The sequence below is a fragment of the Macaca thibetana genome, chromosome X (genome assembly GCF_024542745.1).
Source record: "Macaca thibetana thibetana isolate TM-01 chromosome X, ASM2454274v1, whole genome shotgun sequence".
Lineage (NCBI taxonomy): Eukaryota > Metazoa > Chordata > Mammalia > Primates > Cercopithecidae > Macaca > Macaca thibetana.
The window spans coordinates 6,668,953-6,683,095 of NC_065598.1; the positions used below are offsets into that span (position 1 = coordinate 6,668,953).

General features: G+C 41.7%; 1 protein-coding gene across 6 annotated transcripts in view; it reads left to right on the forward strand.

The window, feature by feature from the left end:
• Nucleotides 1-14,143, forward strand: part of STS (steroid sulfatase) — a 292,612-nt gene that overhangs the window by 96,024 nt on the left and 182,445 nt on the right. For 5 of the 6 annotated variants that reach the window (XM_050777487.1, XM_050777490.1, XM_050777485.1 and 2 more), the window contains 3 exons: nt 9,680-9,820; nt 12,726-12,847; nt 12,951-13,073. In XM_050777487.1, the coding sequence (XP_050633444.1) occupies nt 9,680-9,820; nt 12,726-12,847; nt 12,951-13,073 (386 nt within the window). Of the gene's footprint in view, nt 1-8,728; nt 9,203-9,679; nt 9,821-12,725; nt 12,848-12,950; nt 13,074-14,143 lie in introns of those variants that run through there. The other variant, XM_050777489.1, reaches the window with a different exon arrangement.

A 14,143-nucleotide genomic window follows, 5' to 3' on the forward strand; every position in this document is an offset into this window, starting at 1 on the left:
GATTACAGGTGTAATCTACTGCGTCTGGTTGCATTTTGGAAACCTTTTATTGCTAGTATCCCAAGTGACTCCCCCATGGTCAAGGTGACATCTTAGGGTGATGTGCAGAAGAGTGATTCACAAGGAGAACATGCCTCATAAAGACTCATAGCTGGTGGCCTGAGATGAGGCCAGAGCTCTGACTCTTATTTTTCCTCTCATTCTGCTAGTTCTTGACAAGCAGAGAATAAAAGCCACCAAAAAGAGAACTAAGGAGAATTAGGAATGAGAGAGTAGCTGCAACAAAAACAGAGACTATCACATTCCCTGGGTTGGTTATCTTTCAGGAAGAATCGTGGTGATCTGCGTTTGCTTTTTATGAAAGGGGGAGATCCCGAAAAGGGAGGGAGGTGAGAGGACTATTGGAAGTAGGTCAGGGGAGAGAGAGATAAGTTTGTTTCCCAGGCTGGGAGCGGTGGCTCACGCCTGTAATCCCAGCACTTTGGGAGTCCGAGGCGGGTGGATCACTTGAGCTCAGGAGTTCGAGACCTGCCTAGCCAACATGGCGAAACCCCATCTCTACTAACAAAATAAATAAATAAATAAATAAATAAATAAATAAATAAATAAATAAAAGATTAGCCAGGTGAGGTGGCAGGCACCTGTAATCCCAGCTAATCGGGAGGCTAAGGTAGGAGAATCGCTTGAACCCGGGCGTCAGAGGCTGCAGTGAGTTGAGATCACACCACTCCACTCCAACCTTGGCAACAGAGTGAGACTGTCTAAGAAAAAAAGAAGAAGGGTATGGCTCCCAATGACCAATGTGTAGGAGTAAGGATTCTTTGGGGTTCAGACAGGCAAGGAACATGATGCTGTTGTGCAGAGTATAACTCCTGATAAAAATGTAAGGTAGCAAAAGATTTGCCACATGGACAAGTGACAGAATAAGCAACTTAGAAGGCATGAGAAGAAGGAATGCTTGCAGCCTAATGTTTTCCTTGAAGAGCCTTTTTGGAGGTGGTTGCCTATGTGCATTGGAATTTAAGGGCTTCCATAGCTTGCGGAAGTATATTATACCTGAGAAACATTGTCTGTTAACATTGGAGGTGCACTTGTGGGTACAAATGAGAAATTTGCACCTACTCAAATGGTTTGGCATTTCCAAATCCTTGGGTAGATGCTGGTCTGCCTACATATAGGAGCAGAGGGAATGAATTGCGATTCTGTTATGTCCAGAAGGTGAAAATTCTACAGATGATAGAGTGGGTAACATGCTAGCACTAACTCAGTGGTTTCAGCTGGAAGCAGTTGTGTTCCCCAGAGGACATTTGGCAATATCTGGAGGACATTTTTTATTTCACAACTACGGGAGAACAGAGAAGTTGGGGACAGCATCCTGTTGGGGTTTAGTGGGTAGAGGCCAGGGATGGTGCTAAACATCCTACAATGAACAGAACAGCCCTGCTCCCCACCAATAAAGACTCATCCAGTCCACATGTCAATAGTGTTGAGGCTGAGAAACACTATTAACAAAATCTGAGTTCCGTAAGTCAAATATCAACTCATGATAAAAACGTGTTCCCATGTTATTTTTTTCACACAGGAGAAATTAGTTAAGAAGTAGGCAAAGCAGTTACAGTGCTTGGTACATACTAAGCACTCGAAAAGCTGTTATTTTAAAATAAGAAAAGCTATGTATTTATTTCCTGTATGAAGTGAAACAGAAACCTAGTAATGAAGCAGAGACACAGAACACAGCCTCCTGGCTCTAGCCTTCTCTGATATGAATGCTATATGTTGCACTCTTATGGGGACAGGAGGTTATTAAACTCACTCTTTTGCAAATTCCTGGTATTAGTTATGGATTTGTAAGCCATTAAATCTACTTAGGGACCCCGATGCTCCAACCCTGAGCTTTTCATGGGCATTATTAATGGTGTTTTCAGTTATCTTAAAAATCTCTAGTGTGTCTCACTCTTCATATTTAAAGACGGATGCTAATTTTTGAGCCTTCTCTGTGCCCCGTAAAACCTTCCAACCATTTAAAAAATAGTGCATGGCCCTGCTTAATTTCCTCTCTGGTTGAACTGGCATGAGGGCCTTTTAATTAAACAGAATAAACATACATTTTTGATTTAATGTGGCTTTCTTTGATACTTGCTTAACCAGCCCCTGCTCACATGGTGTCTACAGTCTAATTAGGAAGGGGAACAATAATCTGATCTCAGATTTACAACCCTTCTCTGTCATTATTTATTCATTTGCCTAGTCCACAAATAGTGACTATTTATGTGTGCCAAGCATGAGAGAGGATGGTAGTTACATAGCCAGGAGGCACTTAGACTTCTTCCTGGCTGCAGAATGCTTCCAGTGCAGCAGGGAAGCTTAAACACAAAATAACTAAAACTGCACTTGCTTGTATCATTAGTGCTGAGAAAGAAATGCACAGTGATAAGAAAAGGGGAACTTCCTCCCATGCAAGGAATCTGAGACGGTGTCCCCAGATAAGTCATATGCAAGCTGGGGATGGGGGCTAAAGATTGGCCTCTCCAAATTATCTCTGCCCTTCTCTTATTCTTCAGCCTTTCCTCACCTCACTCCAATATGAGGTCCATTGTTAGGATCGCAGTGTTGAAGGTAGGAGAGTTCACCCTTCATTACATTCACCTAGCTGTTTAAACAGAAGCATGCAGCACTTGTACAGATATATTTGCTCATATTTGCAATTTCTCTGTCACAGATGTGGGGCTAGAGCCTGGATTTGCCAGCCAAAGAATTAACAGATGTTGAACGCAATGAAGAATTGTCTCAAAATGGCTGCTCCAAGAAAGGGATAGTGTTTCTAATAAAAAGAACATTTGTTAGAGCACACATCATCTTGAGCCTAGCCTTAGAAAACCTGTTCACAAGATAAGCCATTGTTCACTCTTTGTTACCAAATTTGTGTTTAAGGAGTTAAGATTTGGGAGAGGCTTTCAACTTAGCTATGGGTCCTGCCCAGCACAGTGTTCGCAGTCTGCAAGGAAGGTAGCAGGGTATTGCATGGGATTTTATGTTAATGATGTTTAAGGGATGATAATTCTCACCCAGGATGATCCATTAGTTACACTCTCAGTCTGTGTCTTAGGCCAGCGTGAAGCCATTACAGATCTTTAGCTGCAAAATAATAATTTTATGATGAGATAAGGGGTAGTTTTATTTCTGCCCTATTTTAAAAGAGAAAAGATACAAGGCCTATGCCAGGGACTAAATAATTTCATTTCAGACTTTGTATAGAATTCATGTCAAATGAATGTCATAAATTATAAATAAAACATGTGTGTCACATAAAATAATTCTATGGTAATAGTTAATGACAGAGCTGAGCTGAATAATCTAAATATAGCATGTGTGTGTGTGTGTGTGTATTTTCATATAAACATTTTCCTCTCTCATAGAAAGTGAATGTGACCATCAAACACATCCTTGAATTCTAGAATTAGTCCCATGGACTTAAGTCTCCCAAGGAGATAAAAGTGAAGAGACTTAAAACAAACAAAAAACTCTTTTGCCCTATTTATTTGAATAAATAAGAGTAAGATAGTCAATCACTCAATCACTTTGCAAAGTTTAGTAATCTAACTGAATAACAAAAGTACCAACTCAATGTAGATAAGAAGAATTGACTGGATCAGGAGGGAGAGAGGTGATTGACTATGATTAGTAGTGTCATGTGTGAAGGAAGTACCCCCAGACTGCCGGTCACATAGCTTCCCATATTTACTCTGTCTTCTTTAAAAAATATCATGCTTCTCAAAATACTTCACATTCTAAGAGTGCAGCTGTAAGAACATAGAGTTGATGATTGTATGGAACAACTGTATAGGATGTTGTAAGAAAAAATACTTCTCTTGGAGCTAAGAGGAAAACATAGTTGACACTGAGTTCTCTCTCATTACTGAATGTCTACTGTCTCACACCAGCTTCCTCTTTTGTTGTAATAGAGTAGTATTCAAGCAGGGGAAATTTTTGTCTCCCGTTCTCCCAGCAATGGCTGGTAGAGTCTGGAGACATCTTTGGATCTCATAACTGAGGGGAGTTATACATGCTACTGGCATATAGTGGGTAGAGGCTAGAGATGTGCTGAATATCCTCCAATGCACGGGACAGGCCCCTACACTAACAAATCATCCATCCCCAAATGTCAATAGTGCAGAGGTTGAGAAATCCTGGTTTAATACCATTCATGACCTGTAATGGAACCCATTATCCTGGGTAATTTCCATTTGTGTGTACTCCTTTACTAAGGCTCAATTAAGTGATTTAGTGAATATTTATTCACTCACAGGGCCATGGGGGAGAACTGCTAAAGAAAATTGAGGGATTATAAATACTTAATGGGAAGACAAGGTGAACACACATGAAAACAAACCCAAAAAATTCTACTTCAAAATGTTGTTGATTTTCTCCGAACCCTAATTATATGTATTCTATCAACATTTGCAGTGCATACGCTTTGTCTGTTTTTGCAAACTGTCAATTCAGATAATATAGTATCTCAGTGAATTGTTGCCACAATAATGTCATGTACTAATTCTCTCCCAAGCTCAATAGATTAACACAACAGTGTATATTCTCACTGGTTTGTTTGTTGGCTGAAACAAACAAGCACCAGCCTGCCTGTTGGGCTGCGTCTGCTACAAATGCATTTATTCTGGGGCTCAGGCTGAAAGGGAGGTAGCACATACTAGAGAAAGAGCTTCTTGTGGTGATGGCAAAAGTACAACAGGACCAAGCTAAACATGCAAGCATAACATCTCTGTTTCTCTCATATCTGATAGCATCCCATTGGCTAAGACAAATCAACATGGTTGAGCTCCAAATCAAGGCAGAACAAGTATACTGTGGTCTCTGTAAGGCCAATGCAAGATACATGGCCTCACTGAATACCAGTGGGTCAGAGAAAGGATTGCATTATTTTAACTAATAAGTTCATTTTATTATTTCCATTTCAAATTTAACATTATAAGAACTTTTCTTAACTTGTTTTTTTGATTTATTTCTATTTATAATTGTGACAAAATACACATAACATAAAATTTTCCATCTTAACCATTTTTAAGTGGAATTAAGTATGTTCACACTGTTTTGCAGCCATCACCACTATCCATCTCTAGAATCATTTTCATCTTGCAAAACTGAAACTCTGTATCTATTAAATAATCATTCCAAATTCCCCTGGGATGGAGAACTTCTTTAAAAAAATAATTACCACCCATTTTTAATGGGAACAAAGCTTATTTTTATAGACATAATTGGCATATAGCATGCATTTATAGTTGTCAGCCCAACCTATGCCTAAGGTGTATTCTATCCAGGATACAGACATGTCTTCAGACCCAAGGTGGAAGCCCCACAAAAGTCTGTTTTACTGAGATAAAGAAGCCTGTTGGGAAGGGATTCGTTCCAAGTTTAGGCCGAGAAGCAATATGGGTCACAGCCAGGGAGCCTGCATTAGAAAAATGGGTTGACATTCAGACCCATGTCCATCAATCACTCAGCAGGGAAGTCTACCTAATTCTCAGGTTCCAAGCAGTAGTAGGTTAATCGAAGGGGGAAAAAAGTGAAGTGTGCTTTTACTGAAATCTACATGGAATGTTAGGAGCTTAGGGCATCAGCAGCATATAACTGGCAGCTTCAGGAGTGACCAGTACAGGAGCCAACCAGCTGGCAGCAGGAGGGGCTTTAGCAGTGTTAAATCCTGGAGCCCATGAGACGGAGCTCAGTATCCTTATCATCAGCCACCAGTGGTGGGACTCAGACTGGGTGGGCAGTGGTTGTGAGGTCCTTTAGGCAAGACCTGTTTCTATCAGCAGGAGCAGGAGGCATCACTACAGAGCCCTGGGAAATGACAGGCATTATTCAGTAGCCAAGGGAACTGCTCGAGTAATTAGAAAAGCACTGAAGTCTCCACCATGTGGAATGCTGAAAAACCCTAGAAATACTGGGTTCCAGGGACAATCTGAGAGAGAAGAGCCATAAGGAGTCCTGGGTGCTAGTCTAGAAACCACAGCTTGCTATGAGTATGACTAGGGCAATTCATTGAATCTCTCTGGGTCTTTGTTTTCTCTCCTGAAAGTAAGAGAATTGGGATACATGATTTGCCTGGTCTTTTCTAACTGATATTATATTACCTGAATATTATATGGATGTTGTTATATGATCTCAAGACAGGCTTTACATTCATGCCAGGTTTTGGTTGTAGAAAGTCTGTATTCTTTATTTAATTGATTAATTAATTAGAAGGAGTCTCACTCTGTCAACCAGGCTGGAGTACAATGGCGCCATCAGAGCTCGCTGCAGTCTCGAACTCCTGGGCTCAAGCAATTCTCCTGCCTCAGCCTCTCAAGTAGCCGGAACTACAGACATGCACCACCACGCCCAGAAAAATTTTAAATTTTTTTGTAGAGATAGGAACTTACATATTTCCCAGGCTGGTCTCAAACTCCTGACCTCCGCCAATCTTCCCTCCTCAGCCTCCCAAAGCACTGGGATTATTGGTGTGAGCCACCATTACCAGCCAATCTCTCTGAGTCTTTGTTTCCCCATCTGAAAATAAGAGAATTGGGATGCATGATTTGCAAGAGCTTTTCAAACTGAAGTTATATTATCTGAATGTTGTGATTTGCTCTCAAGCCAGCCTCTAAGTTCATGCCAGCTTTTGGTTGTGTAAAGCCCATAGTCTTAAACCATGCTTTAAAAAAAAAAAAAAAAAAAAGGAAAGAAAAGAAACAGGCAATTTCTCATTTCTTTCCAAGCATAAATATTAGCTTAAGCATTAAGATAGACAAGGTCTTTGGCATGATGGCATTGTATAACTGGATTATTTCATGCAGTCTTATTTGAGGAATTCAGTAAGAAGTTACTTTGCATCAGCTTTATCTGTATTTAGCATTTAACCAGATTAAACCGAATTGGGGGCCTTTAGACTCAATGGCAAAAATGGTTTTACATAATAATAGCACGGTGATTTTTACATATTCATGATCTCTGTTTGAACATGTTAAATTCAAGATACCAGATACATGTCTGTATGGAGATCTTAATTCAGTATTTGGGCATACAGTCTCTCTGGACATAAAACCTAGGTGTTTCTAAGCATTCATTTGGTATTTAATCTCACCAAGACAGCATGTGTATTTCATAAAGGTAGGGAGGAGATCAGGAAAGCAGAAAGTGTCTTGAGGCTCACAACATTTAAAGTGCAGACTGGACAATGGACACTCAGAAGTGGCGCCAGGCCAGGAAATAAGTTTAGTCGTTGTTTGATTGTTTCTTTGAGTGTTTTGCACCCAGTTAGCCTACACATTTGTTTAAATTATTAAATTGATGGTCATATAACTGCACATGCAAATCTGTGTGTCTGTCTTCTCGTTAAAAATTGGAAGTTGCTACAAGGGTGACATCCTTTAGGAGGGGTGCAAGCTCTCGGCTGGCAAAGCTCCCTCCCCATATCAATGGCTAAACTCAGGCCATTTCCCATCTCCCATCCAGCCTCTGTAATTATGTGGGGTGTGATCCTGATTCTGAGGTCCATGAATGGGGAAGAACCAGCAAATAGAGACTGAGAAGAAAGAGGGACACAATAGTAACCTCAGGGAGTGTGTTCAAAGAGGAGCACATTCCTGAGCAAGGGAATGGCTCACTCTGACAGGTGTTGCTGGAAAGCCAGGGGAGAGATTCTGCCACACTGTGTGCACTGGCCTTGATGCCCAGTGTCCTCAGTGACTCTGGGGGAGCTGTCTGCATGCACCAAGGCTGGTGTGAGGGCAAAAGCAGATGCAGAGTGAGGTCAAGCTCACACGCCAGTTCACACATTGGATTGTCAGTGCTCCCAGATACACGGCAATGAGGGTACAGTGTCAGGAGAGAACAGTTAGGTACACTAAAAGCCCAGACTCCACCACTACGCTAGATGCATGTAAGACATCTGCACTGCACCCCCTAATTCTATACACATTTTTAAAAATTAAAAGTAAATAAAATTAGGCAGTGTATGGTGGCTTATGCCTATAATTCCAGTGCTTTGAGAGGCCAAGGCAGGAGGATCACTTGAGCCCAGTAGTTTGAGACCAGCCTGGGCAACATAGTGAGACCCTATCTCCTCAGTGAACATTGGAAAGAAAGAAATTGCCAGGCCGGGTGGTCCTCACCATCATCCCAGCTACTCAGGAGACTGATGTGGGAGGATCACTTGAACCCAAAAGTTCAAGACCAGCTTGGGTAACATAGTAAGACCCTTGCCTCTAGAAAATAAAAACAAAAAAAATATTACCCAGGTATGGCAGTGTGCACCTGTCTAGTTCTAGCTGCTCAGGAGGCTGAGATGGGAGAATCACTTGAGCCCAGGAGTTGGAGGCTGCAGTAAGTTATAATCACACCATTGCACTCCAACCTGGGCAACAGAACCAGAACCCTGTCTCAAATTTTTTTTAAATAAAAATAAAATTATTTAATAGAACAAAAAAATTGTTCAATTTCTTTCACTTTACAGTTAAGAAAACTAAGATTCAGAGAACTGATATGATTAACACCTACCCCTGACCCCCCACCTAGAATAAAGGTCATAAAATTTCTTCCTGGGCCGGTGAGAAAATAAAGGATAAAAATTTCTCCCCAGGCAGATGAGAAACAGCAAGAGAAAGTAGTGAGTTCTGTCTCCTGATGTCAGGGTCAGAGCCGCAGAGACTTGGTTCTGGAAGTGTTTGAGAGTAAGAACCTGGCTCAAGGCTGTGAACCAGGAGCTGGGAGAGGTGTTGCCTACTACTGCCGATGTGAAGACTAGAAGGACATTGATATTGAGTAAGTAAGACCTCAGGCTACCACACTGCACACCTACCTGCCACCTTCCCTTCCAGGGAACCAAGCTAGGCCTCTCTCTGGCTGGGAAACCTGTTGAGCAACCTCCTCATATTTGTTGCCAACATAAGCTCTGGTTCTAAATGGAGAAGCTGTTGCAGGGTGGGGCAGCAAAACCGCAAGAGTGAGAAGAGAGGCAAACAGCAAAATGAAGTAGAAAGCCCACATCCTCCTCAACAAGAGGGGGTAGAACTCAAAGGAAGCAGGCTGCTGGAACACGTACACAGACCTCCATACAAGCAAGACACTGTGTGTGTGTTCAAGCCGCCATCCTCCCCAAAGATTCCTTCACCTGTTATTCTCACAAGGAATGAAATGCAGTGAGGTGAGAGAGTGTTGGGATGGCAGACATGGATGATGGATGAATTCTCTTCCCTCTGTACGTTTTCCAGCACAAAGAGCTGCCCCAGGCTGTTGACCCCATACACTGAGTTTTGAGAGGTTTCTATGTTTCCTTAGAAAGTTACAGTGCCTTAGAAAGGCACAGTGGTTCAGGCCTGTAATCTTAGCACTTTACAAGGGTGAGGCAGGAGGATTGTTTGTGCCCAGAAGTTCGGGACCAGCCTGGGCAACATAGCAAGACCTTATCTCTACAAAAACCACAAAAATTAGCTGAGTATGGTGACACATGCCTATAGTCCCAAGTACTTGGGAAGCTGAGGCAGGAGGATTGCTTGAACCCAAGACTTCAAGGTTGTAGTGAACTAAGACCTAACCACTTCACCCCAGCCTGGGCAACAGAGCAAAACCTTGTCTCGAGCCGGCATCTTTCAGTTCCTTTTTGTGTCCTTGTCGTTTACAGAAAGATGAAGATCCCTTTCCTCCTACTGTTCTTTCTCTGGGAAGCCGAGAGCCACACAGCATCAAGGCCGAACATCATCCTGGTGATGGCTGACGACCTCGGCATTGGAGATCCTGGGTGCTATGGGAACAAAACTCTCAGGTTGGTAATGCAGCTCCTCAGTAAACACATGGCTGTATTCATAGGCAACAGTCCCCGGCATTGTTAATGTTGATCTACAGAGCACAGAACATGTAGAAACGTTCAAAACCCTCCAAACCATGCCTGGCTTCATGTAGATACACTGACATGTAGGTGTCTGCTTCTACCAGAACTTTCTTTTTTCTTTTTTTTTTTTTTTGAGAAGTAGTCTCACACTGTCACCCAGGCTGCAGTGCGGTGGCACGATCTTGGGAATCACTGCAACCTCTGCCTCCTAGGTTGAAGCCATTCTCCTCCCTCAGCCTCTCGAGTAGCTGGGACTATAGGCGTGTGCCGCCATGCCTGGCTAATTTTTTATATTTTTAGAAGACATGGGGTTTCACTATGTTGGCCAGGCTGGTCTCAAACTCCCGACTTCGTGATCCACCCGCCTCAGCCTCCCAAAGTGCTGGGATTACAGGCGTGAGCCACTGCACTGGACCAGAACTTTCTTGTAGGATATATGAATACTAAATACAATACCTGAAGCCAGGAATGGACCCATTGCCAAGTGCCATGGGACACTGATTTTTTTTTTCATGCCATTCTCTTACTCCTCATCTTCTTCTTAACAAGAGAAATCTTGGAAAGTATATTTCATCATTACATATCAGACCAAACAAAAATTAAATAGATTATTATATTAAGGAAAATCTTTCCCACAACACATAGCCAAATGTATCTCACTTTCAATCTGAAACTTTGCATCAAATGTTGCTTTTTATTTTTTTAAGAGTATATTGACCTATGACATTGCTTAAATTTTTAAAAAGCATATGCAAGGATAAGATCTGCAATTTTAAGAGGGCACTTTAAGTGTCCCACCTTTTGCCTACTTTTGTAAAATGTTTACAGATCACTTTATACATTTGTGATATAGATCTTATTAATTTAGTTTTTCTTATCAGCATCATGATTTTATGCAGCTTTTTCATTTTATCTATTTCTTTAATATTATATATTCCTAAGATATATTAAGATAATAGATAACTGTTCCTACCAAGATGTCTTAATTAAAAAGTTAAAATCAAGTCTTTAAGGTTAAATCTTTACCAGTTATCAAAAGAAAAAATGTCTATAAGGCCCCATGGAAGAATCCATGGCAATATCTACCCTAAATCTGCCTTGGTCTCTATATTAGAGTCCCATTATTTCTGAATTACATTTCTCATTTTTATATTTTGTAATATCACACCCCAAAATAGTCACTTTTTTTTTGTAGGCCAATATAGATACTAGGAGATTTAATTCAAATGCAAAAACAGTCTCTGTCTTCTAAGCATCTTACCCTTTAAGAAAAAAGCAAAATAGAATTATTTGTAATTAAACACATTCACTAAATTAATAAATGATCACTAGTTTGACATTACAGATGCAATGAAATTATTTCCTCCTTCAAGCTATGCATCACTGCAGTACTACTCTGTAAGGGCATTGGTCTAGGGAAGCCATGAGACCAATGAACAAGATGTATACTCCCATCCTACAGGCAGCCATCTTGAAGGGGAGCACAATTAGCCATGCCATTGCTTTACAGTGAGGAAGCTGCTGGTCTGGTGGAGTATGGACTACTGTTCCAAATATAGGTCAATCCCCTTGCATAAACAAGGAAGGGTGCTGGAGGCTCATGAGAATTCCATCTGTACCTGGAACTGAAGGATGGCAGATGATAAGCCAGGCAGGGAAGAAGGGACCTGGATTCCTGGTGGAGGACATGGGATATATCTTGTGGGGTATAGCTTGGTATGGTCCAAAAACTAAAAGATATTAATTGCTAAATGACTTCCCGAAATGATCAGCCAATCCATTCATAGAGAAAGGCATCAGGATGGCTTATCTTGCAAAAGGTATCACTCTACAAGTGAACTCATAAATAAGACTTTATTAAGCATAAAAATATAAGCCAACAAAGGGTATTTGGGAGTCACAGCATCTAGTTTCTTCACTGTAGTATTTGTGCCTTTTCCCTGGAGGATATTAACCCATTTGTTGATGCTCACTGGTTGAGGCACATGGAGTCTGATTATTCCCTGTCCCTGGGGGCATGTGGAAATTAGGCAGGGGCTCATTAAAGCTGTTTGTGGAATTCCCTTTGGCTGTGGTTGGGAAGAGAGGGGAGTCAGATTGACCATGGAGATTTCTTCTTTGGTGACACAGAGGTAACTTGGGAGATGTGGATGGGAGAAGAGTGAAGCCTCATCTTCATTCACCCCTTCTTTCCCTCCCTGCAGTATCCTATTTTGAAGACTTGGTTTCTCTCTTCTAATTCAGGGTTAGTGAGACCAGGAGCTCAGAGCCCTCTGTAGCATGAATGGACCTTCTGGGGATGCCCCACCTGCATCATTCACACATCTCCATGGTTTTGTTGCAGCTTGAGTCTTGATTCTGTATCACTTCTTCACCACCTCCCCTGCCTCTCATCTTGCCTCTCTCCCACATAACCCCAGACTCGCCCTTGCTCATTGAGAAGTTTCCCACTATAAAGAGCCACAGACAGTTTCATTTTGAAAATTATCACAGAGCTGGCCACAGTGGCTCATGCCTATAATCCCAGCACTTTGGGAGGCCGAGGTGGGCAGATCACTTGGGGTCAGGAGTTTGAGACCAGCCTGGCCAACATGGTGAAACCCTGCGTCTACCAAAAAAATACAAAAATTAGCCAGGCATGGTTGTGCGTGCCTGTAGTCCCAGCTACTCACAAGGCTGAGATGAGAGAATTGCTTGAACACGAGAGGTGGAGATTGCAGTGAGCCGAGATCGCGCAACTGCACTCTAGCCTGGGTGATAGAGTGAGATCCTGTCTCAAAAATAAATCCATGAACATTAAGTGAAAATGATCACAAATGCCATGATTCTTTTGTTCCAGGACTCCCAATATCGACCGGTTGGCCAGTGGGGGAGTGAAACTCACTCAGCACCTGGCAGCATCACCCCTGTGCACACCAAGCAGGGCAGCCTTCATGACTGGCCGGTACCCTGTCCGATCAGGTAACCTCCTATCTGCATCGCAGGGGCTGTGGTCTCCTTCGGGACAGCCTCCCACCTCCAGGTATCTCCTGGTTCCTAAGGGTTGATTTTTTTCCTCGTTCAGGAATGGCATCTTGGTCCCGCACTGGAGTTTTCCTCTTCACAGCCTCTTCGGGAGGACTTCCCACCAATGAGATTACCTTTGCTAAGCTTCTGAAGGATCAAGGTTATTCAACAGCACTGATAGGTATGGGCATCTATGGGATGGGAACCATCTATAGGTATGGGAACGGCAGGGAGGACTTGGACAAAGTTAGCAAAAGAGCGGGAGAGGACATCATGACAGTTATCTTAGGGATGACATTGCTGGTACACTTTGCACAACTTTAAATGGGAACAAAATGATTTCATTTGTAGGCTAAAACACAATGAGTCTATCTGGACTACTCAAATGTATAGATGTGTGTGTGTGTGTGTTGTGTGTTTGTGCGTGTGTATGTGTGTGTTGTGTGTGTGTGTGTTGTGTGTGTGTATAGATAAATAGATACTTAGATGATACCTAATGATAGATGGATGAATGGATGAATGGATAGATGGAAGAAAGCATTGATGAATGGTTGGACAGATAGATAATAGGTAGAGAAATAGCTAGCTAGCTAGCTAGCTAGCTAGCTAGATAGATAGATAGATAGATAGATGGAGAGAGAGACAAAGGTGAGATAGATGGGATGGATGGATGGATGGATGGATGGATGGATGGATGGATGGATGGGTGGAATAGATGATAACTAACTAGCTAGATAGATAGATAGTGAAATAGAAAAATAGATTAGATAGATAGATAGATAGATAGATAGATAGATAGATAGATAGATAGATAGATAGATAGATAGATGCAGAGAGGGACAAAGATGAGGTAGATGGGATGGATGGATGCATGAAATAGATGATGATAGATATGACGGATAGATAGATAGATAGATAGATAGATAGATAGATAGATAGATGTTATAGATAAATAGATGCAGGGAGATAAAAATGACATAGCATGGATAGATAGATAATGAGGCAATTGGATGGATGAAATAGATGATAGATGGGACAAATGAAAGATAGACATATACATAGAGAGAATGTACAAAACTATACACACCATGCTATTGATAAAGATTTTCATTTTACTTTCCAATATAAAATTATGTCAGAATTTGTCTTGGTTGACACACCCACTGATTTTATCCTGTAGATAGGATTGAAGCCTTCCTGTTTGCATGAAGAGCTTGAATCTAAGCAGGCCATAAAATGAATCCTAGCAAA